General features: G+C 54.8%; 1 protein-coding gene and 1 long non-coding RNA gene across 2 annotated transcripts; both read left to right on the forward strand.

Moving 5' to 3' along the window:
- The first annotated feature begins 3,992 nt into the window (after window positions 1–3,992).
- LOC120240212 lies at window positions 3,993–9,795 on the forward strand. Its single transcript, XR_005530594.1, has 2 exons — window positions 3,993–4,063; window positions 9,251–9,795. It is a non-coding gene; the product is annotated as an uncharacterized LOC120240212 (long non-coding RNA).
- Window positions 9,796–11,237: 1,442 nt separating this feature from the next.
- CDC42EP2 (CDC42 effector protein 2) lies at window positions 11,238–20,038 on the forward strand. The gene is made up of 2 exons (XM_039244688.1): window positions 11,238–11,324; window positions 16,889–20,038. The coding sequence occupies exon 2, from the start codon at window positions 17,239–17,241 to the stop codon at window positions 17,881–17,883; it is 645 nt and encodes a 214-aa protein (XP_039100619.1). The 5' UTR covers window positions 11,238–11,324; window positions 16,889–17,238; the 3' UTR covers window positions 17,884–20,038.
- Window positions 20,039–26,166: the final 6,128 nt, after the last annotated feature.

Raw genomic sequence — 26,166 nt, forward strand, 5'->3', positions numbered from 1 at the left:
AGCATCTGTCACACCGGGTTTCTGTCCAGCCGCAGCCCTGACCCCAGGCTCCCCGCAGCCTCTGTGCTGAGGACATGCACTAGGCTGCGGGCCTGGGCCTGGGCCGCAAGGCGAGCAGCTGGCAGCGTGCCCAGCCCTCCCCGCACAGCCCTCGCATGCGTGCTGGGGCCCCAGCCTGACCTGTCCATCTGGAGGGGGCAGCCGCTCGGAGCTGTGCCAAAGCTGGATTTCCTGGTGCCGGCCCTGCCAAGCCGCACGGCCCCAGGCGCCCTCCGGGGTCCCCCAACGTCCCGTGTGTACTGGCATCTGGGGAAAGGCGGTCACGGGTTAAACATGGAGTAGGTTTCTGCCCAAAGCCGACAGGCTGTGCTGCCTTGTATGCCAAAGCCAAGCCCGGAAACCACAGCCCCCGGGCCGAGGGAAAGTGCGCCAGGGAGCAGCGGGTGCCGATGCCTGTGCCCTCTGTCGGAGACGAATGGGTGATTGAGCAGTGTCCAACCTTTGCCTCCCACCTGGGACGGTGAGGCGGCATCAGCGGCAGGTCCAACCAGGCTTGGGTGAAACCGGTCTCCCTTTGAAAACAAGCAGCTGCGGTTTTGCTTCATGCACGTTATAGGCACCGCCTCTGGAGACGGGAACTGGAGACAATTCCCAGCTTGGGGAGCTGATTCTCCCTCCCCAAGACTCCCCCGCAAGGGAAGCACCCGGCTGCGGGGCAGGGGGTCTCACGCCTTCCTCTCCGGATGTGGCATTTGGGGAACCCTGGGCCCCTCTTCCACAACCTTGAACCCCAGTTCAAGAATAGCAGTGGCACTTCTACCAAACCAAGGCCAGCTACAGGCCCGCCCCTCCCGGCCTGGGAAGATTAACCAGCAGGCCCTCGGCCACGATAAACAAGGCTCTGCATCCTTATCTCATGAACCCATGTGTGGCCCTCAGGGGGCCACGGCTCCTGGCAATTACCCTGGTGTTACTGCTGGAGAAGCCTTGTGGGGAATTGTGATGTCTGGGTCCCCGCTTGGCAAGGCACAAAGTCCCCTTTCCCCTTATTACAGCCTCAGCAAAATCCAGAGGCCCTGTGGGATGCGGCAGTTGGCAGAGGGGGAGGGAAGACCCGCATGGGGCGGAGGGGGGCCGGGGATGGGGAGGCGTGTGCAGGGCAGACGGAGGCAGGAGGCAGGGGTGCGCAGCCTCCGGGTGAGAAAGCAGGAGCTCAGCATGAATGGGAGCGCGAGTCCGTTGCCTGGATACCAGTCGTGTGACTGTTGGAAGCGATCGGGGAGGGCGACCAGAAAGCAGGATGCGAACCCCAGATTGCAGACAGGTCTGGCACGCAGGCGCCTCTCTGCCACCAGACGGTCCCTTTGGCTCTTGTCAGGAAGTCGGTGCCCAGCTGAGCCCGCCGGCTGCTCCCAGCCCCCTTTTGAGCTGGGTCGCCAGTTTCCTGAGTCGGTGGTGTCCCTCTTGCTCCTGTAGGGCTTTCGCTGCCGCCTGCGCTGGGGCGCGTGACCTCTGAAGTAAGGTCCCCGGGGAGTTGGGGGTGGGGGGTGAGGCATCGGTGAGGCAGGGTGGAGGCAGCCCAGCCGCAGGGGCCAGGGAACCCCCTTTCGCTCAGTGGCACCTCCCCTGGTCCTGGGACACAAGCCTGAGGGCGGAGCAGATGGTTCTGAGGAAACAAAGTCTCTGTGCTCTTACCAAGTCCCACACCTCCGTGTCCCAGCTGTCGTGCCCCCGCAGGGCCACCCGGGCTGCCAACCGCGTCTTCCTGGTGCCGGTAGAGCCTGAGGCTGCCCTCCCTCGACCCCTGCATGGGCCCCCTTTAGGATTCAGGATCTATCTCTAGGAAGGTCCGGGGAGAGCTGCTGAAGGGAACCCAAGTGAATTCTAAGAACGAAGCTGGGCCACTGTGGCGGTCGGGGCACCCAGAGGGCCGGGGCAGGGCCGTGACTCTGCTCCTTGGGGCCTCTATCCTGCTCTGCCTTTCTGCAGCTACTTTGGGCTTGGTGTTTCCTTTCCCTTGACCTAGGGTCACCCAGCCTGGCTCAGCCTGTCTGGCAGCTTCCCCTGGTGCTGGGAGTAGCCTTTTGGGCTGATTTTTCACTTCTGTTTGGGACACATCTCCTTCCCCCTGACCCCCGGGCTCCTGGCTGAGGCCCCCGTCCCACCCCAAGAACCAGGCTTGGTTGGCCACACGGGGCCTCCTCCAGACTTGAGCCTTCTAACTCCCCATGAATGGCCTTGAGTGATGGCGGGAGGGGGAGGGTAACATTTTAAAATTTATTGAGATATACTAACAGCATCAACTTTACCATTTTAATGGGCACCGTGCGGTGGTTTTTAGTACATTCACCATGGTGTGTGAACATCATTACTAATTCCAGAGGATTCTCTGAAAGGAATTCCATCCCCACTAGCAGTCACCTCCCCACCCCCATCCTCTAGAAAACAAAAATCTTTTTTTAAATTTTTTAAAATGTTTTATTTATTTCTGAGAGAGAGAGAGAGAGACAGTGTGAGCAGAGGGTCAGAGAGAGAGGGAGACACAGAATCTGAAGCAGGCTCCAGGCTCTGAGCTGTCAGCACAGAGCCTGACGCGGGGCTCGAACCCACAAACCATGAGATCATGACCTGAGCCGAAGTCAGACGCTCAACCGACTCAGCCACCCAGGCGCCCCTAGAAAATACAAATCTACTTTCTGTCTCAACAGACCTGACTGTTCTGGGCACATCATACAAATGATGGGGTCCTCTGTGGCCAGCTTCTCACACTGAGCGTCACGTTCTCACGGGTCACCACACTGTAGCAGGTATTAGTCCTTAAGTTCTTTTCCTGTTTTGAGTGGCATCCCATCGTACAGATAGACGGCATTTTCTCGATTCACTCAACGGGGTGGTGGACATTGGGGCTGTTTCCACTTTTTTGGCTGTTGTAAATGATGCTGCCTGGCGCACCTGAAGGGCTCAGTCAGCTAAGCATTTGACTCTTGGTTTGGGCTCAGGTCACGACCTCACGGTTCGTCGGTTCGAGCCCTGCATCAGGCTCTGCGCTGACAGCGCACACCCTGCTTGAAATTCTCTCTTCTCCTTCTCTCTCTGCCCTTCCCCCACTCGCTCTCTATCTCTCTCAAAATAAACAAACTTTATGTGAAGTCAGGAGGGCCCCGTGGAGGAGTTTGGACTTGATTCAGTGCCTCCCAGGGAACTTGTAAAGGCTTCTGAGTAGAGCAGATGGACAGTATGGAGCCTGGGACTTAGAAAGGCCTGGCAGTGCCACTAAGGGCAGAGTGAAACTAGGAGAGGCTGGAAGTTCTCAGAAGAGCCTCCCAGTACCCACTCTCCATTCCTATGGAAGCAGTACCCCAGTTTTCCTGTGGGAGAGCCCCCCTCCTCCTCGCTCCTCCCTTGCCTAAACCAAGCAGCACACTGCATCTCCCTGGCCTCGGTGAATGGCCAGGGATAGGCAGGCCCTAAGACAGTCCAAACACAATGACTCCAAGACCTCTGCAGAAGTGTTAGAAAAGACGCGGCCGCAACGCTGGAGCTGCTGCAGCCGTCTTGCCGCAATGAGGGAAACCCATCATGAATATGGACTAAACCAGAGGACACAGAGCCAGGAGAGAGAGAGAGAGGGTGGCGCCAGGCCACGTTGTCTGAGCTCTGATGAAGCTCGTCCTCATCCCCCAAAATCTAAGCCCACAAATACCACCCCCCTCTTTTTTTCCTTAAACTAGTCAGAATGGAACTTTCTGGCATTTGCAATCAAAACAGTGAAGGCCTGATCCGGGACCGCAGGATCAGGGCGACTGCCAGGACACAGACGGAGAAGACGCAGCTCAGGTGGGAAGACGAGGGAGTGGACGTTTCTGGGGATGTACTGCGTGTACTCTGACACGGGGATCGCATCTAACTCCCCACATCCCTGCCGGCAGGTGCTGAGAGGTTAGAGGTCACCAGCCTAAGTCAGTGACGGAGCTGGGATTTAAACTCCAAACCCCTTGTCTCTCCACCCTGCCACGCTGACCGACCTGGCACGCAGCAAGGACAGACTGAGAAGGAGTCACAGGTAGCAGCCCAGGGACCTGGGAGCACGTGGGGAAGGGGTTGAAGAGAGAAACTTAGGGAGGTGCCCAGGACTACTGGGGGCAGATGGGGACTGAGGGGGGCACCCAGGCTATGGGTGAGAAGAGTAGCACTCTGGTGAGGAGTGGGGACCGGACTCAAAAGCTGCGGAACTGGGAAGTACTGGGGGTCTGCCTGAGGGCAGTGACGGGGTGGGGGGTGGGGGGGCGTGGCTGGAGGTGGAGCTGACCCTCCGGGTCTCCCAGGCTGCACATCACTGAGGTGCCTGTCACTGAGCTGGGACTCAGTCAGCTGCACTCGGACATTTGGACCCCTCGGTCACCCTGGCCTCTGTCATTCTGGGTTCTCTATCCCTAAGCAGCCAGGCCTATCTGCTCCCTCTGGGTCCGCCCTAGAAATGCCAGGCCCCCAGGGGCCAGCCTGCCCTTGGGCCCACTCGGGCCCACGGCCAGTTCCAGATTCCCCCACCCAGCCCCACCCTCCTCCTCATGTCCCGGACTCCCTGCCCCCGCCCCCTGCCCGCCTGACAGCTGAGATGGCCAGCAGCTGCCTAGGCCAAGGGGCCCCTCCGAGGCCTCTGGGACAGCTGCTGCCCCATGACCCTGCTGACCCCTCGTCCCCGCACACTGCTCTCTGAGGGCCCAGCTGAGCCCCATCTCCTCTGCCCGCTCCGTCACTCCCAGATCTTCCCGGGATCTGGAGCATCTGCTCTGAGAAAGATCTGGAGGCCTCCGGGGCCGGGGCCACTGCCCCACCGGAGGAGTGGGAAAGGGGAGATGCCGGGCCAGCCGACTCCAGCCCCACCAAGTGCTCTGCCCTCTAGAACACTTCTAGTAGCAGCGATTTACCTCTGCGGACAGGAGTGGAAGGGCTAGGGGTCAGGGGCCCGAGGCCTCGGAGAATTAACCGTCATGTCCACGCTCCTATCCGGCTTGAAATCTTGTGCCCCGTGTGGAGAATCCTTGCAAAGAAACTATACACGGCGCGATCCAGCCCCTCCGCTCCTCGGTTCTCCGTGTCCCGTCCCCGTGGGTAACCCTCTCCCCGAGAATCCGTCAGGATGCCTGCTTCCCGCGGGCAGGGAGCCTGTCCCGTCCCTGCAGAGCGCCTCACCCGCAGTAGGCCCACGGGAGATGCCCGCGGCAGGAATGGTTTGTCACCACACATCCTCCCTTCCGCCTTCCCAGACAGGTGCCTGGAGAGAAGAAGCAAGCCCCCAGGCACCCCTGCCTCTGGTGTGCGGACCTGTAGCCCGAGCCCATCAGTTCTGCTTGCTCCTGTTTGCAAACACTGGCTGCTGGCCGGCTCTGGGCCGGGATCGGGTTGGGACGCAGAGGCGAAGGGAACAGACAGCGCCCGCCCCACCCAGAGCACCACCAATAAGCAAACACCAGGCGCAGGGGGAGGCAAATGCCTTCGAGGAAACCAAAGCAGGCCAAGCGCAGAGGGGGCGCCAGGGCGGGGCCCCAGAGAGGTCCTAGGCTCCAGGCTCTTGCTTCCCAAACACCCGTCTCCTAGCAGCTTGCTGTCTCCAGCCTCCTGCCATTCATTAGCTGATCCATCCGTTCCTTTGTCAGGTACCTACTGTGTGCCAGGCGCTCTGGGGAGACACTGGTGGCTACTGTCCAGTGGGGGGTGGATGTGATTCAGATGGGACAGTGGCCTGGAGTTTCTCCGTGGGTACTACAAGGGGACTTGACATCAGTTGGGGGTTCGGAAGGCTTCCCTGAGGGAGAGATGCCCCAGCTGAGAGAAGGCCCCCCTCCGCGAGGCAGCCAGGTGAGGCCAGGGGCGGAGCATGCGCAAAGGGCCGCCCCTGCAACACGGAGTGGAGAGGGGGCGGTAGGGGCCCCCTGCACAGGGACTGTGGACCCTGCAGCATGTCAGCAGGGGCATGTGGCACATCAATCACGACCCAGGGTGGCAAACAGGCAGGTGGCACATCATCTCACCCCCCAGGATCCTCCATCTCCCTTGGTGGCCCCACCATCCTCCCTTCCCTGCCCCGCCCGCCCCACTCTGAGTCATCACCCTGGATTGGGCTCGACCCTCCCCTCCCCCTCCATGGGCCCCGTGGCCGGTGTGTCACCGAATTCCAATCTTTATACTTTATTATCTCCAACTCTGGCTTTTACGCCACAGCTCAGAGCCAAATTCCGTCGTTTTCCTGAACCGACTCTCCGCAGAGCCGCCCCCGCCTCCAGTCCGGCCCCCCTCCGGGTCCCCCCCCCCCGCCCCGGAGTGACCTCCTAAGCCAGACTGTGCAGCCAGTCCACAGAAAACAGAACGAGGAATGACCCTAAAGCCTCCGAAAAGGTAGCCAAACTCCCTTATCATAAGAGACACAAACTAAAACCACACCCAGGCTCCTTCGGCTTTGGTTTTTCTCTCTCAGACTGAAAGAAATCAGAGAGATCGAGAACCAGGTGCTGGTGAGGCTGAGGAGAAAGGGGCCCTCTGCGACCTGGCACGCGGCCCACGCCCTGGAAGGACAAGCAGACAGCGCTGACCGAGTGACACCAGTGCGCGTCCCTTCGCCCCTGAGCGCGCAGGAATGGTGGCGCAGCTGTGCGCACGCGCGCGTCATTCGGCCTTCGCAGGAGAGGACCCGCCTCAGCCGCCTGTCCTGGGAAAGGGCTGGGAACACCCCACACGCCCAGCGCCTGAGAGCCGCTTCTGGAAACTGCCCCCCGCATGCTGTGCAGCGGCAAAAATGTGAAGATGAGGACCCGTTCTGTGTCCTGCTGTAGAGTGTTCATAATAGGTTAGCTGTTGAAAAGCCAGGCGCAGGACAGTGGGGAGAGCAGAGGCCCTATCAGGGTGGTTTCCCGTGTGCCCTGCAGAGTCACCTCCACTGCCATCGACAGCAGAGCCTGCCTTTCTCCAGGCGTGGGCAGAGCGCACCTGCAACATCATCAACAGCCAGACCTTTGCTGCCTGCCACAGTCAGGTGGGCCTCCCCCCCCCCCCCCCCCCCCAGCGCCACCAGGACCTGCAGTTCCTTGGGAATCTGCCTGTTTATACGGTGCCATTTGTGTAGAAAAGACAGGAGGGTCTTTGCTTGCATATGCAGAGTATCTCTAGAAAGATAGACAAGAAGCTGATACCACTGGTTGTCTTCTGGGAGAATGGGGGCCTAGGGAACGGGGCGGGGGGTGTCGAGGGGCACTTTGGCCTTGGGGGTGGCGTTAGTCACACTGAAGACGCTGGGAAATGGAGTGGTGAGTGGTCACCAGAGTAAGAGGGATGGGTGCTGGGCAAGGCAAACAGTTCTCACTGCTCACTCTTAGACTGTCTGCCTCTCCTACACCATCGTGGTCTACGGGGTATCTCTTGTTCCCTGATCACACCATGCATCTACTTGTAGCACGCCCTCCCCCCACCCCGCCCCGCCTTTGCCGGCTCCACCTGCGATGTCCCTTCTTTTCTCTGCCTGGTGAACTCCTATGCATCCATGAATACCCTACTCAAATATCCCCTCCTCCTTGCAGTTTTCGTAACACTCCCATCTGCTTCCTCCCCTCTAGCAAATCGAGTCCTTCTCACTTCTGTCCTTATTAGTTCTCCTTTCCATCCGCAGTCACAGACAGCCTCATCCGTGCTGGCCTGGGATAGTTAGACGTGAGTCAGAGCCAGCCTCTACCCTCCAGGCCCTCATTTACAGCACAGAATGTGCTATTCTAGAATTGCTTATTTGTTGCATTTGGGGTTATCTGTTCCCTGAGGGCTGGGGACCAGCCTTGGCCATCTGTGTCCAGCACAGCCCTAGGCAAGAAGTAGACGCAAGTGGGGGTTTTCAAAATGGATATCGACAAGACGTCTTGAAGAGGTGGGAAGGGTTGAAGATGGCCCCCGGCTGACCCTGCGTTTCCCAAGCCAAAGGACAGCCATGCGGCTTGGATGCTCCCAGAGGTCTCTGGGGCAATGCCTGGGCTGGTCCCCGCTAGGACGGAGCTGTCACCACTCTGGGAACCCCCATGGCTCTGGGCATGGGCCCAAAATCCAGACCCAAAGGAAAGTCCCTCCGCAAGGCCCTGTCACCCCGTTCCCAGGAGGGGTTCAAGACAGAGACAGAAGCTGGGGGGCAGTTTGGAGGGGACTCTCATCTGAATCCCAGCCTCTGGTGGGTCAGAGTTCTCTGCAAGCAAGCCAGGGCTGGAGTTGGCAGGAGCCCAGGGGAGGAAGGAAATAAGAAACAATCAAGGAAAAATCCAACCCAGGCCTGGGGTTGGCTGAGGCCATGGGGCCCTCAGGCTGAGCTTGGGCTGGGCTGGAGAGGCTTCCTAGGGGCGACTGAGCTCCTGCCCAGCTCCGTGCTGCCCTGTGGTCCTGGGAGGGGTGCTGAGGCCCCTTCCAGACACTTTGTCTCCTCTCACCGGCCCCCCAGATTCCCCACCCCCAAGATTATCACTGCCCTTTCCTTGTGGCTCTCTGCCCCCAGGCCTGCCCCCAAACTCCTGGTCACTGTCCTCCACCTGCGTCCCAGAGCCCGAGCTCCCCGGGGTAGGTGGGGCCTTGGAGAGCGGGCTCCAGCCTGGGGGGGAGGGGCCTTCCCCATCAGTCCCTCATCCTCCCCAGCTAATCTTGGAGAAGGGGGCTTCCAAGTCTCTCCCTCTGGGCCTACAGGGGCTGGGGCTGCTGACGTGGATGATTTCCAGGAAGAAGGGGCTGGGAGGGGAAGGAAGGGCTGAGTCAGTCACTGCGTGGTGATTACAGAGCCCAGAGGGGGGAGCAGCCTCCGGGTGGGAGAAACGGACCAGACCCATCTCAGGGCCAGGGGGAGCTCCCAGCGGAGGAGAAGGAAGTTGAATAGCCCATGTCGGGCACTGCTCCATCTCAGCCTTCCTTGCCTCTAACTCCTTCCAAATGTTCTTCAGGGTCCTGCCCCCTCAGCCACCAGGATGTCCAGGCAGAGCCCTCCCAGTGAGAACAGTCCAGGGCCTTGGCTGAAGTTTTAGACTCTGGACGTGGGGTGCAGGCGGGGCAGGAGGCGGGACACTTGGCCTGGATGTCCGTTGAGTCAGAAACGCAGGACACCCTGGCTATCCCCTGGCCCAGGATCCCAGCCTCCCCGCCCCCACTCGGGCCCTTACACACAGCCTGAGAAGTTGCGTAAAGTAGCCAATTTTAGCAAATGAAATCCTCTTTCATAAATGTGCATTAATTGCAGGGCTCCCACAGCAGCTGGGTGTGTATGCAAAGATCCTGTCTATTCAGCAAAACCTCCAGGAGCAGCGCCGCCGTCAGCAGCCTCCTTCGGGATTCCTCCAGCCCCAGCCAAGTGACATAACTTCATCTGTGAACGGAGAGAGTGACCTGCTCACCTGAGTGCCTGCAGAGCACAGAACTCACCACCAGGCACAGATCACGGCTCGGATGTAATGGAGGCTTTGTGCAGGCTGGCCCCGAGCCCTGGCTGATGGCAGGAGTATGAGGGGAGCCAGCACGTACAGGGAGCCTTGTCACACCCGGATGCACTCAAAACAGTCCCCAGATCACAGATGGTGGCTCCTATGGCTCGGGGCCCTGGTTAGGAGTCGTGGGCTAGCAGCCATGCTGGACGATTACTAACTAGCCGCTGGGGGAGGGGAGCAGGGGCTAGGGTCAGGTTGAAGGGGCCAAATCCACTGCTCTCTACCCATCCCCCAGTGATCACCACTAACTGCCCCCCCTCAAAAAAAAAAAAAAAACTCTTCAAAGAGTTCTGGAACTGGTTCCCAGTTTCATGTGGCCTTGGGTGTCTTTGCCTGTCCAAACTTCCATCTCTCCAACTCTGTTTTGTCACCAGCTCTGAATGGAGTTCTCGACCCCTTCCAACCTCCTTCCCCCAAAGGACGCCCAGCGGATGGACAGAGGGTAAAGGACTGTGCCTCAGCCACATTCTTGCAGGCTCAGGAGGTTTCATCAGGGGGGCCATTCCAAGTCAAGTGGCAAGGCCAGCCTGCTCTCCCCCAAGGCGACTGTGAACATTTGCATGAATGTAGCACCTGTTGAGGGCTATGTGTTCCCATCAACACAACACATGAAAGCCTCTTATCTTGTTTGGGATTCATGTAACTCTCCTTTTACAGGCAAAGTGGCTCAGGAAGGGACTGTCCTCTGCCTGTGGCCACAGAGAGGGTGGGCAGCGGAGCCAGCTGGGAACCTGGGCCCAGTGGGAGCGCTTAAGGCTTGGCCCGGAGCTGTGTCTTCTCCCAGGGTTGTGCTGGGGGGGGGAGGGGGCAGGGCGGCTGGATGAGAAGCCTGAGGCAGGAGGAAGGCCCAAAGGCCACAGGTCTCTCACTTTCAGGCCTAGAAGATCACTATCAGGGCCCTGAACTACTTTTCCTTCTTCCTTAAGGCGATGAATCCCCAGGGACAAAAACCGTGCCTGGCACCTAATAGATGCTCAAGTATCTGTTGAATCACTGAATGGAGCTGCTCAAGTGTCTGTTGAATCACTGAATGGAGCGAGGGCAGTTTCCTTCCGTCTATCTCCAGGGCCCTGTGCAGGGTCTGCCCTTCAATAGATGCTTCTGGTACTGAATGAATGAATGAATGAATGAATGAATGAAACAAACGAAGGTGAAACGAGTCTAAGTATGGGTTCCACCCCCGACCCAGAAGCCACCTAGACTGATGACAAACAGGGGCGTACCCAGGCCACTCTGCCGGCACAGCCTCAGTGCCCTCTTTTCTAGGGGGCGGTAAACTCCTGAAAGGTCTCGCAAGTTTGTAGTATTTTCACTCGGGCGCCTCCAAGGCCTCATTCACTCCCGTAGTGGTCACTGAACACACCTGTGCGGGCGCCTCCCCAGACCCAGCTCTTCAGGGAGGGAACGGGTCCAAGGACGCTCGGTGAATTCTGAAGAACCACAATTCGGTCTACCGGCTGCCACGCCCTCGGCCCTTCTACAACCGAGTTTGGCTCCGACAGGCACAGCCAGAATCCACGGAGTCCAGCCCGGGGACCCGACACCGCCTGGCTCGCAGTGGTCCGAGCCTGCACTGCACCCCTCGTCCGCGCGGCTGCTGAACCCCGGCGCCGCGCTACCAAAGGGGGAGCAGAGGCGGGGCCCGGCGTGGGGCGGGGCTGTGGGCGGGGCTGGTTGGGACGGCCCCGGCATTGGCTCCGCGGGCCAGGGGCGGGGCCTCAGGGGCCACCGATCGTCCTGTGAGTTCACAGCCGGGATCGCGTCCCATAGCCTCGCGGTCTAGCTCCAGAGCTTTCGCAGCCCGCGGGCCCACCGCCTGAGCGCCTTAAGGTGAGTTACGGCCGGGACTCTGCAGCCCGTCCGCGACGCCCGGGGGGCCCCCGAGAGGCCCATCCCCGTGGCGCCCCGTCCTGCGTCGCACCCGGGTCCGTGTGTCACCTCCGCGCAGGTCCTTTCCCGGGAACCTCGGGTTCCACGGTGTTTCCCGCCAGCACCTAGGTCCAGGCGGCCACGCCCGCGCCCCCTCCGCCTGCGAGGCGCCGCGCATCCAGACCTCGAACTCGCGGTCCCGCCCTTCACTCTGAGCCCTGGTCCCCTCCACACACTCGGGAGCTGGGAGCGCCCTCCCGCGGCCCAGCGACCCCGCCCATGCTGGGGGTCGTATTTTTAGTCGATGGTGAGGTGTCCTCCTATCTTTAGCCGCGTCCGCGAGTGTCCTGAAACAGATCCGGGCTGGGCACTCGCGCAGAGGGCGGGGAGGGGTCTGCGCTGAACCCGAGCTGGGGCTGAGGAACAGGACCCGCGGGACCCAGGGGTGGGGGGCCTGCACGCCCGAGCTCTGGCCCTGAGCCGAGCGGACACTCGGACATCGCCCAGGCCGGAAAGCACGGGGCAGGCTCCTCCCAGAGCTTGGAGACCCTGGCAACGTCCCCGATCGCCCTTTCCCCCTCTACTGTCCTGTTGTGAGACCGGAACGGTCCGAGAGAGGAAGATCCCTTAGACAATCCGCATCTGGTACGCGAACGTGCAGCTCCTTGGGGGGCCCTGCCTGGAGCCCCGAGGGCGCTGGAGACCCTGGTGAGCGCCGGGACCCCTCTGGGAAGCAGGCGACAGAGCGCGCACTCGCACGCCACCCCGCGGCCGTGGAGCCGAGCGCCGCTCTGCACAGGGACCGGGGGCGACCAGACCTCCCGCGGGCCCGCGAGGGGAACTCTGCGCAGACTGCCTCCAAGGCAGGAGAAGGCGGACTCTTGGAGGATGGGTGCATTCGGTTTTTGGTCTTGTTTGGAACAGTGTCCGTGGAAAACCTACAGTTATTTGCTGAATGAATGACAGGGGTGACAGTGACCCGATAACCCTGTCTGCTGTCCATCTGCTCTCACTTGCACTGTAGGGTCTTCCAGTAGCCCTCTGGTGACGACTTTGTCAGCCCATTTTATAGATGGGGAAGGTGAAGGCCATAAAGGAGCTGTGTCTTGCCCAAAGTTCCAAGGTGAGTCCTAGCCGGAGATAGATTCAAGGTCCCTCTCCTGATTTCAAGGTCAGGGGGCTGCTGATTGAACGTTGGTAGGCAGTGGGCTAATACTCCTCAGGGCAGGAGGGGATGTGCCTGTAGGAAGTCCTTAGCTCCGGAGGAGGCCCAGGGCTCCTGGCCAGAGCAAGCTCACAGGGCTGGGATGGCTCCCATCTGCTCCTCCCACTGCTAAGGGAAGTCACCGCTTCCAGCTCTTCATACCCTGTCCTGATGGAGAGCCCATTCTCATCTCTCTGGATCCTTGCCAGTGGGGAGTGGGAGACAACTGACGGGACTTACAAGGGAGAGGCCTGGGGACCCAGTGGCCCCAGCCCAGCTGGGAGCCTGTTTCTCTCCTTCTCTGCAAGCAGCTTTCAGACATTGGATGGCCCCGCTGCATCAGAGCCACAGGACCCGGGCTGGGCACCAGTGACCCCTCTTCCTCTTCCCAGCTGGGTGACCTCAGCAACATTAAGGTCTCTGAGGTTCAGCTTCTGCCTCTGCAAAAGTCAATAGTGACACCCACCGTGCCGTGCCTGGGAGCATAAAAATCGGAACTCTGCAAGGGCGGCTGGAGCCTGGGGTCTCACGCTTGCCAAATCCGAATACTTCGGGCTTGATGATTGCAATTCCCAGCTCTCCCCTGGGTGGCTGACACTGGCCCAACCCTTCCCGCCCCCCCCCAGCCTCAGTTCTCCCCACATCTGGAATTGGGCGGGTACATCTGGCTCCGAGTGAGACAGCTGTCAGGGACGCCCAATCTGTTGTGGAAACACTCAGGCTGTCTTGGCGCCCTGTGTAACAAGCAGTGGGGGGCGGAGGGGGACGAGGACGACAAATCCCACCAGTCAGCCCCACTCTCCGTGGCTGGGAAGGAAGGAAAGGCTGCCTCAGGACCGCTCGCCTAGCAAGGAGCCCGGTAGGATGTGCTGGCGTGCCCCCAGGTCTGGCACGGTGGGCACAAGTGACTGCCTGGTAGCACAGTGAGGGATGGGATTCCACCACCTTGAGGCGCTCACTGCCTCCCCGACCCTCCCCCCAAGCTCCTTCCAAGCTTAGCTGGAATTCGGCCACTGGAGAGTCATTCCTTTGTTTCCCGTTAAGCTGCAGGTGCTCAGGGAGGGGCAAGATGTCCGGGCTCAGTGTGACTGACCTAGGGTGTCCGGTCCTGGGGTGGGGTTTCCTGAGTGAGGGCCTGGGCTGGGAGTTGGGACCCTTCCTGCTCCCTCCTGCCGACCCCCTCATTCTCTCCTCGCCCTGCCCAGGATGGAGAATGGACTCCCCCGCCCCCCAGGCCTCCCAGCTGTGGCTCTGCCCCTCCCTGGCCCATTTCCCCCCTGCTCAGCCCCTGCCCGGCCTCGGCAGTGGGAGACGGGGCGCTCATCTGGTTACCCTCTGGATGACCTTGGACAAATTTCTTTCTTTGCCTTCTGTGCTCTGATTCTACATCTGGGCTCTCTCGCGTCCACGTTCAAGGCCAGTCCTCTAACAGCTGTGGGAACGCCATTGAGTGCTTGTAATGCTTCCTTTTTCTGTTAAACCCATGTGACACCCCCACTCCAGGGTGTATTATTTTTTCCACATTAAAAATAGCTTATTTTTTCTGATTACGTGGATACTAGGTTCACCTAAATAATACATGCTTCGATCCTCAAGAATTTGAGGGGCATCTGGGTGGCTCAGTCGGTTGACTGTCCAGTTCTTGATTTCAGCTCAGGTCATGATCCCAGGGTCATGGGATCGAGCCCCGCATCAGGCTCCATGCTGAGCGGGGAGCCTGCTTAAGGTTTTATTTTCTTTGGGGCGCCTGGGTGGCTCAGTCGGTTGAGCGTCTGACTTCAGCTCAGGTCATGATCTCACGGTTTGAGGGTTCGAGCCCCACATCAGGCTCTGTGCTGACAGCTCAGAGCCTGGAGCCTGTCTTCGGATTTTGTATCTCCATCTCTCTCTGACCCTCCCCGGCTCATGCTGTCTCTCTCTCTCTCAAAAATAAATAAAACATTAAAAAAAAAAGATTTTTTTTTTCTCTCTCTCTGTCCCTCTGCCCCTCTCCCAGCTCGTGATCTCTGTCTTTCTCTCAATCTCTAAAATAAAAATGTTACATTCAGGGGCGCCTGGGTGGCTTAGTCGGTTAAGCGTCCGACTTTCGCTTAGGTCATGATCTCGCGATTCATGGGTTCGAGCCCCACGTCGGGCTCTGTGCTGACTGCCAGCTCAGAGCCTGGAGCCTGTTTCAGATTCTGTGTCTACCTCTCTCTCTGACCCTCCCCTGCTCACGCTGCCTCTCTCTCTCTCCTAGAAATAAACAAAACATTAAAAATTTTTAAAAAAAAGTTACATTCTTTAATTAAAACATTTTTAAGTTTATTTATTTTATTTTGAGACAGAGAGAGAGCAGAGGAGGGGCAGAGAGAGAGCATTCCAAGCAGGCTCGGCGCTGTCAGAGCCCAATGCAGGGCTCAAACTCATGACACCATGAGATCATGACCTAAGCTGAAACCAAGAGTTGGACGCTTAACTGACCAAGCCGGCCAGGTGCCCCTAAAATAAAAATATTTTTCAAATTAAAAAAGAAAGAATTTGAGCTTATAAAAAACTATGGAGAACATCTATCATTTTATAGTAACAGTATACAGATCATTTTGGCTGAGGACACCTTTCCTCCCCCATCACTGATGCCACACCCCATCCTGCCCGCCACCCCAGTCTACATAGCCTATATGACAACCTGGTGCGGGCCTTCTAGATTCTTCTCTCTCTCTCTCTTTTTTTTTTTTTAATGCTTATTTAGTTCTTAGAGAAAGAGAGACAGAGCACGAGCAGGGGAGGAGCAGAGAGAGAGAGGGAGACACAGAATCCGAAGTAGGCTCCAGGCTCTGAGCTGTCAGCACAGAGCCTGACAAGGGGCTTGAGCCCACGAACCGTGAGATGATGACATGAGCCGAAGTCAGATGCTCAAGCGACTGAGCCACCCAGGAGCCCCTTTCTCTCTTTTTATGTAGGATAGAATCCTATGCCAACGTGTATATGTAGATACACATATGTAGGTAGGCATGTGTATATACATATATAGGCATGCATATATATACAGGGAAGGGACAGAGGAGAGGGGAGTTGGTCACTGCTTCAGAAATGGAACCTTCTATACTATATCTGCATTTTGCTTCCCTCCCTCAGCGATGCCTTGTGCAAATCCCTCCAAAATTTTTCTGGTTCAAATTTTATTTATTTGTTTTTAAATGTTTATTTATTTTGAGAGAGATTGTGAGCAGGAGAGGGGCGGGGGGGGGAAAGAGACAATCCCCAAGGCGGGGCTCAATCTCACGAACCATGAGAACATGACCTGAGCCAAAGTCAAGAGTCAGACGCTTAGCCAACTGAGCTACCCAGGCACCCCTTTGGTTCAAATTTTAAAATGGGGATGATAGGTCGGGCTCATTAAATGAGATGTGTTTGCAAAGAACTTAGCAAAATGCCGGGCACAGAGCAGAGCCCCCCCAAATATTTGCACTCTCCACTGCATCTTCCTCTTAGGTGCTGGGCAGGGCGGAGGGACAGTAACTCGCTCCCAGAGCTAGGAACTGCCAACCTGCAGGGGAAAAGAGAAACCCCGAGGTGACCTCACTTCCAGGTGGGGCAAGACTGGGCCAAACAGGAGGTGTCCGTCATTCGGCCCTGCGGGCTGAACACCTCCAGCGTGTCCAGATCTGGCGCAGACAGGTGGGCGAGGCAGAGGTTACATGATCTCTATCCTTGGTCAAGTACGGGATTGAGACAATCAATCCCCCCCCACACACACAACTTGACACTTATGTCTTTTTTTTTTTTTTTTTTTTTATTTATTTCTAGGAGAGAGAGAGAGACAGCGTGAGCAGAGGAGGGTCAGAGAGAGAGGGAGTCACAGACTGAAACAGGCTCCAGGCTCTGAGCTGGCAGTCAGCACAGAGCCCGACGCGGGGCTCGAACCCACAAACCGCGAGATCATGACCTAAGCGAAAGTCCGACGCTTAACCGACTAAGCCACCCAGGCGCCCCTTGACACTTATGTCTTGAGGCACAGTTGGTGTGTGATAGGGGGTGATGAGCAGAGCCAGGAACCCAAGGCAAGAGACCAGAGCTGGGACTTTGTATATGACTTTGGGCCGATCTCTCAGGTTCCCGGGCCTCAGTTTCCCCACTTGAAAAGGGAGCGGCTCGGGGCTGGTGATCCCGGCTCTAAGGTGCAAGGAGTCTGTAAGCGAACACAGGCTTGTTCCCGCCGGGCTTCCGCAGGAGAGTGGCCCCACTTGGGCTCCCGGGGCTGACGCAGAGGGCCCAGAAATGAGACGGATGCCTCTGACTTTTGTCCTTCTGTCCCTGACTCATACCTTTGGTGTTTCAGCTCTTCAGCCCCGGACCGGGGAGACCCTAGAACAAGACCAGAGAGAGCGTTGCTGCGCACAGGAGCCCCACCTTTCTGCTGCTGATTTCACCAGAGCACTTTCAACTCTTTTGGGACAAACTGATCTTTGTTATCTCAGCCCTCTGACTTCATTGATCATTAATCCATTCCTTGGGCCAACTTCGGCCACGCCCCACACCCTTGTCTTAGCCCTTGGGCAAGGTTTGGGTGTCTGAAAACCCCCCTGGGTGTCCCTGGCTGAGGTGGTGAGAGGAGGCAGCCGGAGGCCGTGGTCCCCAAGGGTGCGCTGTCCCCAGTCCCCGCAGCCAGGCCTGGGCGCTGAGATCGCCATGTCCACCAAGGTGCCCATCTATCTGAAGCGTGGGAGCCGCAAGGGCAAGAAGGAGAAGTTGCGGGACCTGCTGTCCTCGGACATGATCAGCCCGCCGCTGGGGGACTTCCGACACACCATTCATATCGGCAGTGGCGGTGGCAGCGACATGTTTGGTGACATCTCCTTCCTGCAGGGCAAGTTCCACCTCCTGCCAGGGACGGCAGTCGAGGGACCCGAGGAGGACGGCACCTTGGACCTCCCCTTCCAGTTCACCCGCACCGCCACACTGTGTGAGCGGGAGCTCCCGCAGGGGCCATCCCCTCTGCTCAAGAACGCCATCTCCCTCCCTGTCATCGGTGGGCCCCAGGCCCTCACCCTGCCCACAACCCAGGCCCCACCCAAACCCCCTCGCCTGCACCTGGAGACCCCACAGCCTTCCCCACAGCCTTCCCCGCAGGAGGCAGGGAGTGTGGACATCTGGAGAATTCCGGAGGCTGGCTCTGCCCCCAATGGGCTGACCCCCGAGTCAGGGGCCGAGGAGCCCTTCCTGTCCCATGCCAGCTCCCTGCTCTCCCTGCACGTGGACCTGGGGCCTTCCATCCTGGATGAGGTCCTCCAGATCATGGACCAGGACCTGGGCCACATGCAGATCCCCACATAGGACCGCGGCTGGCCAGGCCGGGTGCTCAGGATGGAGTGAATGCTGGAGGCAGGGGGTGGATGGAGCCCTGGCCTAGACGTCGGGATCCCCAGGTCCCACTGTGTGGTCGCCCGCCAGTGATTTCTTTTCTTTGAGCCTTTGTTTCCCTCCCTCCTGCCCTCCCCCCGTGGGCAGAGTGTGCCTCATTTGCTTTCCCCTAAAACTCACCGAGGACACGTGCGGAAGCCAGCCCAAGTGCCCTGAGCACCCCGGGCCACCTGGGCCCCCACCACCAACTGCTCCTCCTTCCCTCAGATCCCTTGGACGAAAGCTCCCCTGAAATGGAGCCCCCTTGTCACCTCCCTCCTGCCTCAGCCCCATGGGATGCCCCGATTGGGGGCGGGGGAAGAGGCAGGGCACAGCCAGCCAGAACTTTGGCTTCGTTGTCCTGGACTAGGAACGCGGCGTCGGTGACCGAACGTCCCTCAGTCCCATCCTCTCTCACATGACCAGGAGATTCTGGTCGCAATAAAACTTGCTGCTGCTGGTAATTGTGCTCCCGGCACCCTTGACCCAGGTTTCCTCCTGAAGGCAGAAGAGCCTCCACGACCTGGGCCGACCGTGGGGGAGACCCCATTCCCAGAAGGCTTTGCGCAGGGCGGGCCCTGCCCTTTGGAAGCCTCCACCTGATTCCAAGCCCATAGTGAGAAAGAAGCAGGAAGGAACCGAATGCCGTCTAGGGTGACTGCAGTATTGCTTCAGGTGTTTAACACGAGGGGGAGACCCCAACAGGGAAAGAATAACCCCAAGGCCTAGCGCAAGGGACCAGCGGCTTCTCCAGCTTCTGAAGACTAAGGGAGCACGCAGGCAGGAATGGCCAGGCCTGGGGCTGGGAGGGATCCAGCAAGTGCCAGTCACCAGGTTCGCCAGCACTTACCTACAGGGCACCCAGGCGTGCTCTGCGTGCTGGGGATATCAGACAGACACGATCCCTACTCTCCTGTAGCTTATAGTCTAGTGGGAAAAGGACACCGACTTTGTAAGCAGGTAGAGTGATTTCCAGCTGTGTTGAATACTATGAAAAAAACATGATCGCGCATGCTGGGACAGGGGTGCAACTGGTGTCAGGGCCCATTAGGCTAGATGTGCTTCTGAGCCAGACCTGAGGGCTAAGATCTGCTCATGCATGAGCAAAAGGCGCTGAGGCACCAGAGGAGCGCCGTGGGGTGATAGGAGCCTAGATCTCAGAGTCTGACCTAGCCTATGTGAGATAGTTTTCCCATCTCTAAAAGGGAGTCAATGGTACCGACCTTGCAGGGTTGTGGGGGGAAATTAGGGGTAACATTTATGAATTGCCGCACGGAAGGTATGCAAAAATGGCTATGGACATAAAGGAACTCGGAGCTCGGGAACATGAGGACTGTGAAGCAGGAAAAGCAGGTTGGAGTCAGCTGGGAACAGCGTCGCCTTCAAGGCTGAGCAGAGGCAGTGGGGAGCTGCAGACGGACTTTAAGCAGGAGAGACATGTGGTCAGATCCAGGTTCTAGAAGGGTCACCACTGAGGCCAATGTAAGATGGATCAAAGGTCAAAGCGGAGGAAGCCAGTGCAGGATGAGGTGGACTGGACGGGACAGGGACAGTGGGGACGGAGTTGGGGACAGTGCTAAGGTGGGGCTTGGTGTCTGATTGGTACAAACTACACGGGCAGCTGGACGCAAGTTCAAGCCTCAGTTTCCCCCTCTTCCATTCTCTGCTAGTTCTTCTCCATCCTTCTGACCCTCCGGATCCCAGACTCCCACCTCACCCCCAGCCTCTCCTGCCTCCAATCCCTGTGTCAGATTTCATCGCGGAGGCTGAATCTGACCAGGAGGCATTTTGCTTGGCCATAGGGCTCTGTGTGTGTGGAGGAGGAGGTGAAATATATACAACATGAAATGTACCATTTTAACCATTTGTAAGTGCGTAATTCAGTGGCATCAAGTACATCCATGTTATTCTGCAATCATCACCACCATCCATTTCAGAACTTTTTTCATCTTCCCAAAGTGGAACTCCGTACGCATTAATCGCTAACGCCCCATTCTCCCTTCCCCCAGGCCCCAGCAACCACCATCTACTTCCTGTCTCTGTGGACCTGGCTATTCTCGGGACCTGAAATAAGTGGGTTCACACAGTATCTGTCCTCTCGTGATTGTCTTATTTCTCTTGGCATGACCTCTTTGAAGTTCCTTCTTTTAAAGACTGAATACTATTCCATTGTCCATCTAGACCACATTCTGTTTATCCATTCATCCATCAGCGGACACATGCGTTGCTTCTACCTTTGGGCTATTGTGAATTATGCTGCTATGAACCCCGATGTACAAATATCTGTTTGGGTCCTTGCTTTCAATTCTTTCGGGTCCATGCAAGTGGAAATTGCTAGATCCTACGCTCATCCTATGTTGAATTTCTTGAGGAACCACCATATTCTATTCCATTACAGGTGCACCGTTTTACATCCCTGCTAAGTTTTTGTTTTTAATCTGAAAATTCTGCTGTTATTTAGAGCGTAGGGGTTTCACGATGGGTAGTGGGGCTTTAACCCAGTGCCTATACTCCACTGCAACCTTCTCCCCCAGCAGGAGTTCTGCAGCAGAACTGGTAAAGTGTGAAGACCAAAGGTGGGGAGCTGAAGGGCCAGAAGCTTCTTGCTGGAGGCTCCCTCTCAGTGCTTTAACGACTTGTCCCTTCCCTTGGAAAAGGAAGACAAGAAAAAAGGTTGGGGCACCTGGGGGGCTCAGTCGGTTAAGCGTCGGACTTCAGCTCAGGTCATGATCTCGCGGTTCGTGGGTTCGAGCCCCACGTCGGGCTCTGTGCTGACAGCTCAGAGCCTGGAGTCTGTTTCAGATTCTGTGTCTCTCTCTCTCTCTCTGCCTCTCCCCTGCTCATATTCTGTCTCTCTCTGTTTCATAAATAAACATTTTTAAAAAAAGAAAGAAAAAAGGAAACCTTCCCTAGAGATTTACCCAGTTAAAAGGCTGCACCTCACCCTGGACCTGAGTTAAGGCCAGAGTAGCCATGGAACGGAGACGTGCCTGTCCTGAGTCCCCTAACTGTCTCCCCACCCACCCTGCATCAGGCACCAACCCAAGGGCCCTAGGAAATCACTTGGGACTGCTGTGTCAAGCTAGAGAAAGGGAATTAGGCAGGGGTCCTCAAGCATCAGATTAACTAAACTAGGAATACCTGCTTGCACTAAGGTAGTCAGGGATGGAAAGATGGATTTTTCCTCTTCAGCTTGTATAGTGCTGTTCACTATATACCACCCACAAAAAGGAATTTCCCTAAAATAAAGAAGTTATTGGACAGCCAAAAAAAAAAAAAAAAAGGCAAGTGTCCGTACAATCCTCTGTTTTAGATGCCCAACATTCATGCATTACTTACTACAATATAAAATAAGCGTCCCCAGTAGAATGGATCTATTCCTATTTCTGTCAACAATATATTCACTCTTCTTCCAAAGGGAGACAACTCAATATCTTGTCAGTGATCACATCCACTTACAAGTTCAGGGTTTCTAGACATTCATTCCTCCTGAAAATTTTTTTTTTTACCAGCCCCCAATATTGCAAAATATCGATTTTGCAAACTATGAACTATGCTGTAAAAGTTAGTTATCACCAATATACCTTATATTCGAGAGTGGAAAGCAGGAGAGAAGTGTGAGAGAATTAAAATATATATAAAAATATACCTGATGCAGCAAGAAAAACATACGTAGAAGCTGTGGGCTTTTTCTACGGCAAAGCTGTAGCTGGTATGAATCACTTCACATCATTCCACAACCATCACCACTATGCATCTGAGAATTTTTTTCGTCTTCCCAAAGTGAAACTCCATACCCATTAAACTCCTTCTTTCACTATCCAATTCATATTCCTTTTGCCTTCAAGAATTTTTTTAAGGATTTTTTTTTTTTCAGTAATCTCTATGCCCAACGTGGGGGTCAAACCTACAACCCTGAAATTGACAGTCGCGTGCTCTATCAACTGGGCCAGCCAGACACCCCTTCACTTTGCCTTCAGCCTGCATCTTGGTTCAGGGTTCTGAACCAGACCCTTATTTTTTATTTATTTAAAAAAAAATTTTAATGTTTTATTTACTTCTGAGAGAGAGAGAGACAGCGTGAGCAGGGGAGGGTCAGAGGGAGAGGAGGCACAGAATCCGAAACAGGCTCCAGGCTCTGAGCCAGCTGTCAGTAGAGCCCGAGGCAGGGCTCAAACCAATGAACCGTGAGACCATGACCTGAGCTGAAGTTGGTTGCTCAACCAACTGAGCCACCCAGGCGCTCCACCAGACCTTTATTTTCAAAGAATCTGAGTCCTTGGTGGATCTCCCTTTATAGAATTGACTTTCCCACCACCCAAAACTTTTATTTTGAAACATCTCAAACCTACAGAGATACTGAAAGACCAGTACAATGTGTGTCCATATACCTTCATCTAGATTTGTTCACTTTTACCATTTTGCCTTGTTTCCTTTATCTCTTTGCCTACATGAACTTTTTTCCTGACCTTTTGAAAAGTTGCAGACCCCAAATGCTCTACCATTGGCTTCCAGGAAGTCCTTTTTTATTTTTTTAAGTTTATTCACTTATTTTGAGATAGAGGGAGAGGGAGAGAGAGGAGAGGGGCTTTGAGGGGGAAAGAGAGAGAGAACCCCGGGTAAGCTCTATGCCTCCATCGTGGAGCCCGATGCGGGGCCCGAACCCACAAACCTTAAGACCATGACCCAAGCCGAAACCAAGATTAAGATGCCCAACTGACTGAGCCACCCAGGCGTCTCCATGAAGTCTTTATGTAGCTCAATTTTGGTTTTATTTGGCTTCTTCAATCTGTGGATTCACATCTTTCATTATTGTTGGGAAATTATCAGTCATTTTCTCCAAATATTGTCTCTACCCCCTTTCTCTCTCCTTACCCTCTGATGCCCCAACTAAATGTATGTTAGATCTCTCTATATGTCTATGTGTCTGCTCTAATTCTCTATTTTCTGTTCTTTTGTCTTTCTATGAAATGTTAGGGACAATTTCTGCCTACCTATCTTCTAGTTTCTATGTTTCTCTCTTCAGCTGTGAGTAATTTGTTTAAAGGATTCATTGTGTTCTTAACTTTGGTTATTTTATTGTTCTGTTGAAGAAGTTCTATGTTGTTGTTTTAAAATTCTGTTGTGGCATTTCTTAATAAGTACTTGTCCCCTGCAGATGTTTTTATGGTAGTTTTTAACTCCTTTAAATGTAGTAGCAATGTTATTTTATGGTCAGTATCAAACCATTCCAATATGTTACATCTTTGTGTGAGTCAGTTTGTGTGTAATAGTTTTTGTACTGGTTCTTGTGAAAGATTTCTTTTTTCTTTGTGTGCCTGATAATCTTTGTCATATCTGAAAAAATATTTTTAGACATAATTTGAGGCCTGGGATGACAGTACATTCCGCATTATAAGGATGGGTCCACTTTTTTTTCTTTCTATAATTTATTTATTTTTTATAATTTACATCCAAGTTAGTTAGCACATGGTGCAACAATGATTCCAGGAGTAGATGATGCCTTAAGCCCCTTACCCTTTTAGCCCATCCCCCCTCCCACAACCCCTCCACCAACCTCTGTTTATTCTCTATATTTAAGAGTCTCCTATGTTTTGTCTCCCTCCCTGTTTTTATATTATTTTTGCTTCCCTTCCCTTATGTTCATCTGTTTTGTTTTGTTTTTTTAACTTTTTATTTTTGAGACAGAGACAGAGCTTGAGCAGGGGAGGGGCAGAGAGAGAGAGAAACACAGAATCTGAAGCAGGCTCCAGGCTCTGAGCTGTCAGCACACAGCCTGTCGTGGGGCTCGAACTCACGGACTGCGAGATCATGACCTGAGCTGAAGTCGGCTGCCCAACCGACTGAGCCACCCAGGCACCCCATGAGTTTTCACCCTCCCCACCATCAACCACCAAACAACAGTTCAGTTTCACAGTTGTATCTTCCAGATCAGTAAATGTCCCCAGGACAAAAACTGCTTTGAATGCTGAGCTTACCTCTTTGAGTTTTAGCTTCCTAAATATTGGTCCAGTTATCCTTCACTGTATCATTAGCTTTTCAATGCTTTTAAGATTTTTGTTTCCGGGGTGCCTGGGTGGCTCAGTCGGTTGAGCGTCCGACTTCAGCTCAGGTCATGATCTTGCGGTTCGTGGGTTCGGGCCCGCGTCGGGCTCTGTGCTGACAGCTAGCTCAGAGTCTGGAGCCTGTTTCGGATTCTGTGTCTCCCTCTCTCTCTGATCCTCCCCTGTTCACACTGTCTCTCTCTCTCAGAAATAAATAAAATATATATATATAAAAAAAAGATTTTTGTTTCCATTTCCTCTGCTTTTTAGTTTGTTCAGTTGGGAATATTGGAATTAAATATCTAACCAGGAGCCTGTGTCCCATTAACTACCCATATGTAATATTAGGAAGACCCCTTGGGGTTCATTTATATTTCTCCTTGCCCCCACTGGGTAATAATCCTATTTCGCCTTGACAATTAGAATCAATCACCCCAGGGGCACCTGGGTGGCTCAGTCAGTTAAGCGTCCAACTTCAGCTCAGGTCATGATCTCGCAGTTCGTGGGTTCGAGCCCCGCGTTGGGCTCTGTGCTGACAACTAGCTCAAAGCCTGGAGCCTGTTTCAGATTCTGTGTCTCCCTCTCTTTCTGACCCTCTCCTGCTCATGCTCACTCTCTCTCTCTCTCTGTCAGAAATAAATAAAAACATTAAAACAAAAAAAGAACCAATCCCCCAAACAATAGCAGTACTTCCTTTCTCTTTTCTCTCTCTTTTTTTAATGTTCATTTTATTTTATTTTTTTTGAGAGAGAGAAAATGCAAGCTGGGGAGGGACAGAGAGAGAGGAGGCAGAGGATCTGAAGCAGGCTCTGTGCTGAAAGCAGCGAGCCCAATGGGGGGCTTGAACTCACAAACCAACCAGGAGATCATGACCTGAGCCAAAGTCAGCTGCTCAGCCGACAGAGCCACCCAGGCGCCCCTCCTTTTCACTTTCTTGCCCAGTGTCATGCAGAACAAAATGGCCCATTGGCCGTCATAGTTCCTAATGTAGAGATACCGTTATTGTTCCTCCCGTGGATCTGGCAGAACCCAGAGGTGCAGAAATTAGAAATATTTGGGAAAAGAGTCACTAGTTGAGATTGGGAGAGGCTGCACCCCACCGCCGCTCCTTCGTTGCTGTCTGTAAGAGAAACACTGTATACGCTGGTCAGTGGTTGAGGGCATCTGCTGTTCAGTGACGACGCATTTCTTAAAGCTTATTTATTTTGAGAGGGACAGAGAGAGAGAGAACAGGAGTATGAGTCAAGGAGGAGCAGAGAGAGAGAAAATCCCAAGCAGGCTCCTTGCAGTCAGCTCAGAGCCTGACTTGGGGCTTGAACCAACGAACCGTGAGATCATGACATGAACTGAAATCAAGAGTTGGATGCTTAACCAGCTGAGTCATGCAGACGCCCCTGGTGATGAAGCATTTCTTGAAAGAATCCTGAAGGAACTGAAAGGCTTTCATGAGGGGCTCACACACTACCTTTCCAATTAAACAGAACTAGCCTATGTGTTATTACTAATATTTTTTATTTTAAATTTCTTATTGAAATATACATGCAGATGGGGTGCCTCGGTGGCTCAGTTGGTTAAGCGTCCAACTTGGGTTCAGGTCATGATCTAATGGTCTGTGGGTTCCAGCCCTGCATTGGGCTCTGTGCTGACAGCTCAGAGCCTGGAGCCTGTTTCAGATTCTGTGTCTCTCACTCACTCTGCCCCTCCCCCGCTTGAACTTTGTCTCTCTCTCTCTCTCAAAAATAAATAAACATTAAAACAAATTTTTTGAAATATGCACGCAGAGAAGCGCCCCAGTTTTGTGTAGTTCAATACATTTTTATAAAGTGAACAAACGTTTTTAGTTTTATAGATTTGTGGTTTGATGTGCTTTCTTTCTATCTTAACCTCTAAAACTTTATTTTGTATCAATGATTTTGCATTCATTTTCTTAAAGAAGGTTTTAAAAATTAAGTATGCCTTGGGGTGTCTGGGTGGCTTAGTCGGTTAAGCGACCGACTTTCGCTTAGGTCATGATCTCGCGGTTCGTGGGTTCGAGCCCCGTGTCGGGCTCTGTGCTGACTGCCAGCTCGGAGCCTGGAGCCTGTTTCAGAGTCTGTGTCTCCCTCTCTCTCTGACCCTCCCCTGCTCACGCTGTCTCTCTCTCTCCTAGAAATAAATTAAAAAATATTTTTAA

This window comes from Hyaena hyaena, unplaced genomic scaffold (genome assembly GCF_003009895.1).
Source record: "Hyaena hyaena isolate Hyena2069 unplaced genomic scaffold, ASM300989v1 scaffold_248, whole genome shotgun sequence".
NCBI lineage: Eukaryota > Metazoa > Chordata > Mammalia > Carnivora > Hyaenidae > Hyaena > Hyaena hyaena.

Coding starts and splice junctions, on each gene's coding strand:
- CDC42EP2 (XM_039244688.1), top strand. CDS start 17,239: ATGTCCACCAAGGTGCCCATCTATCTGAAGCGTGGGAGCCGCAAGGGC.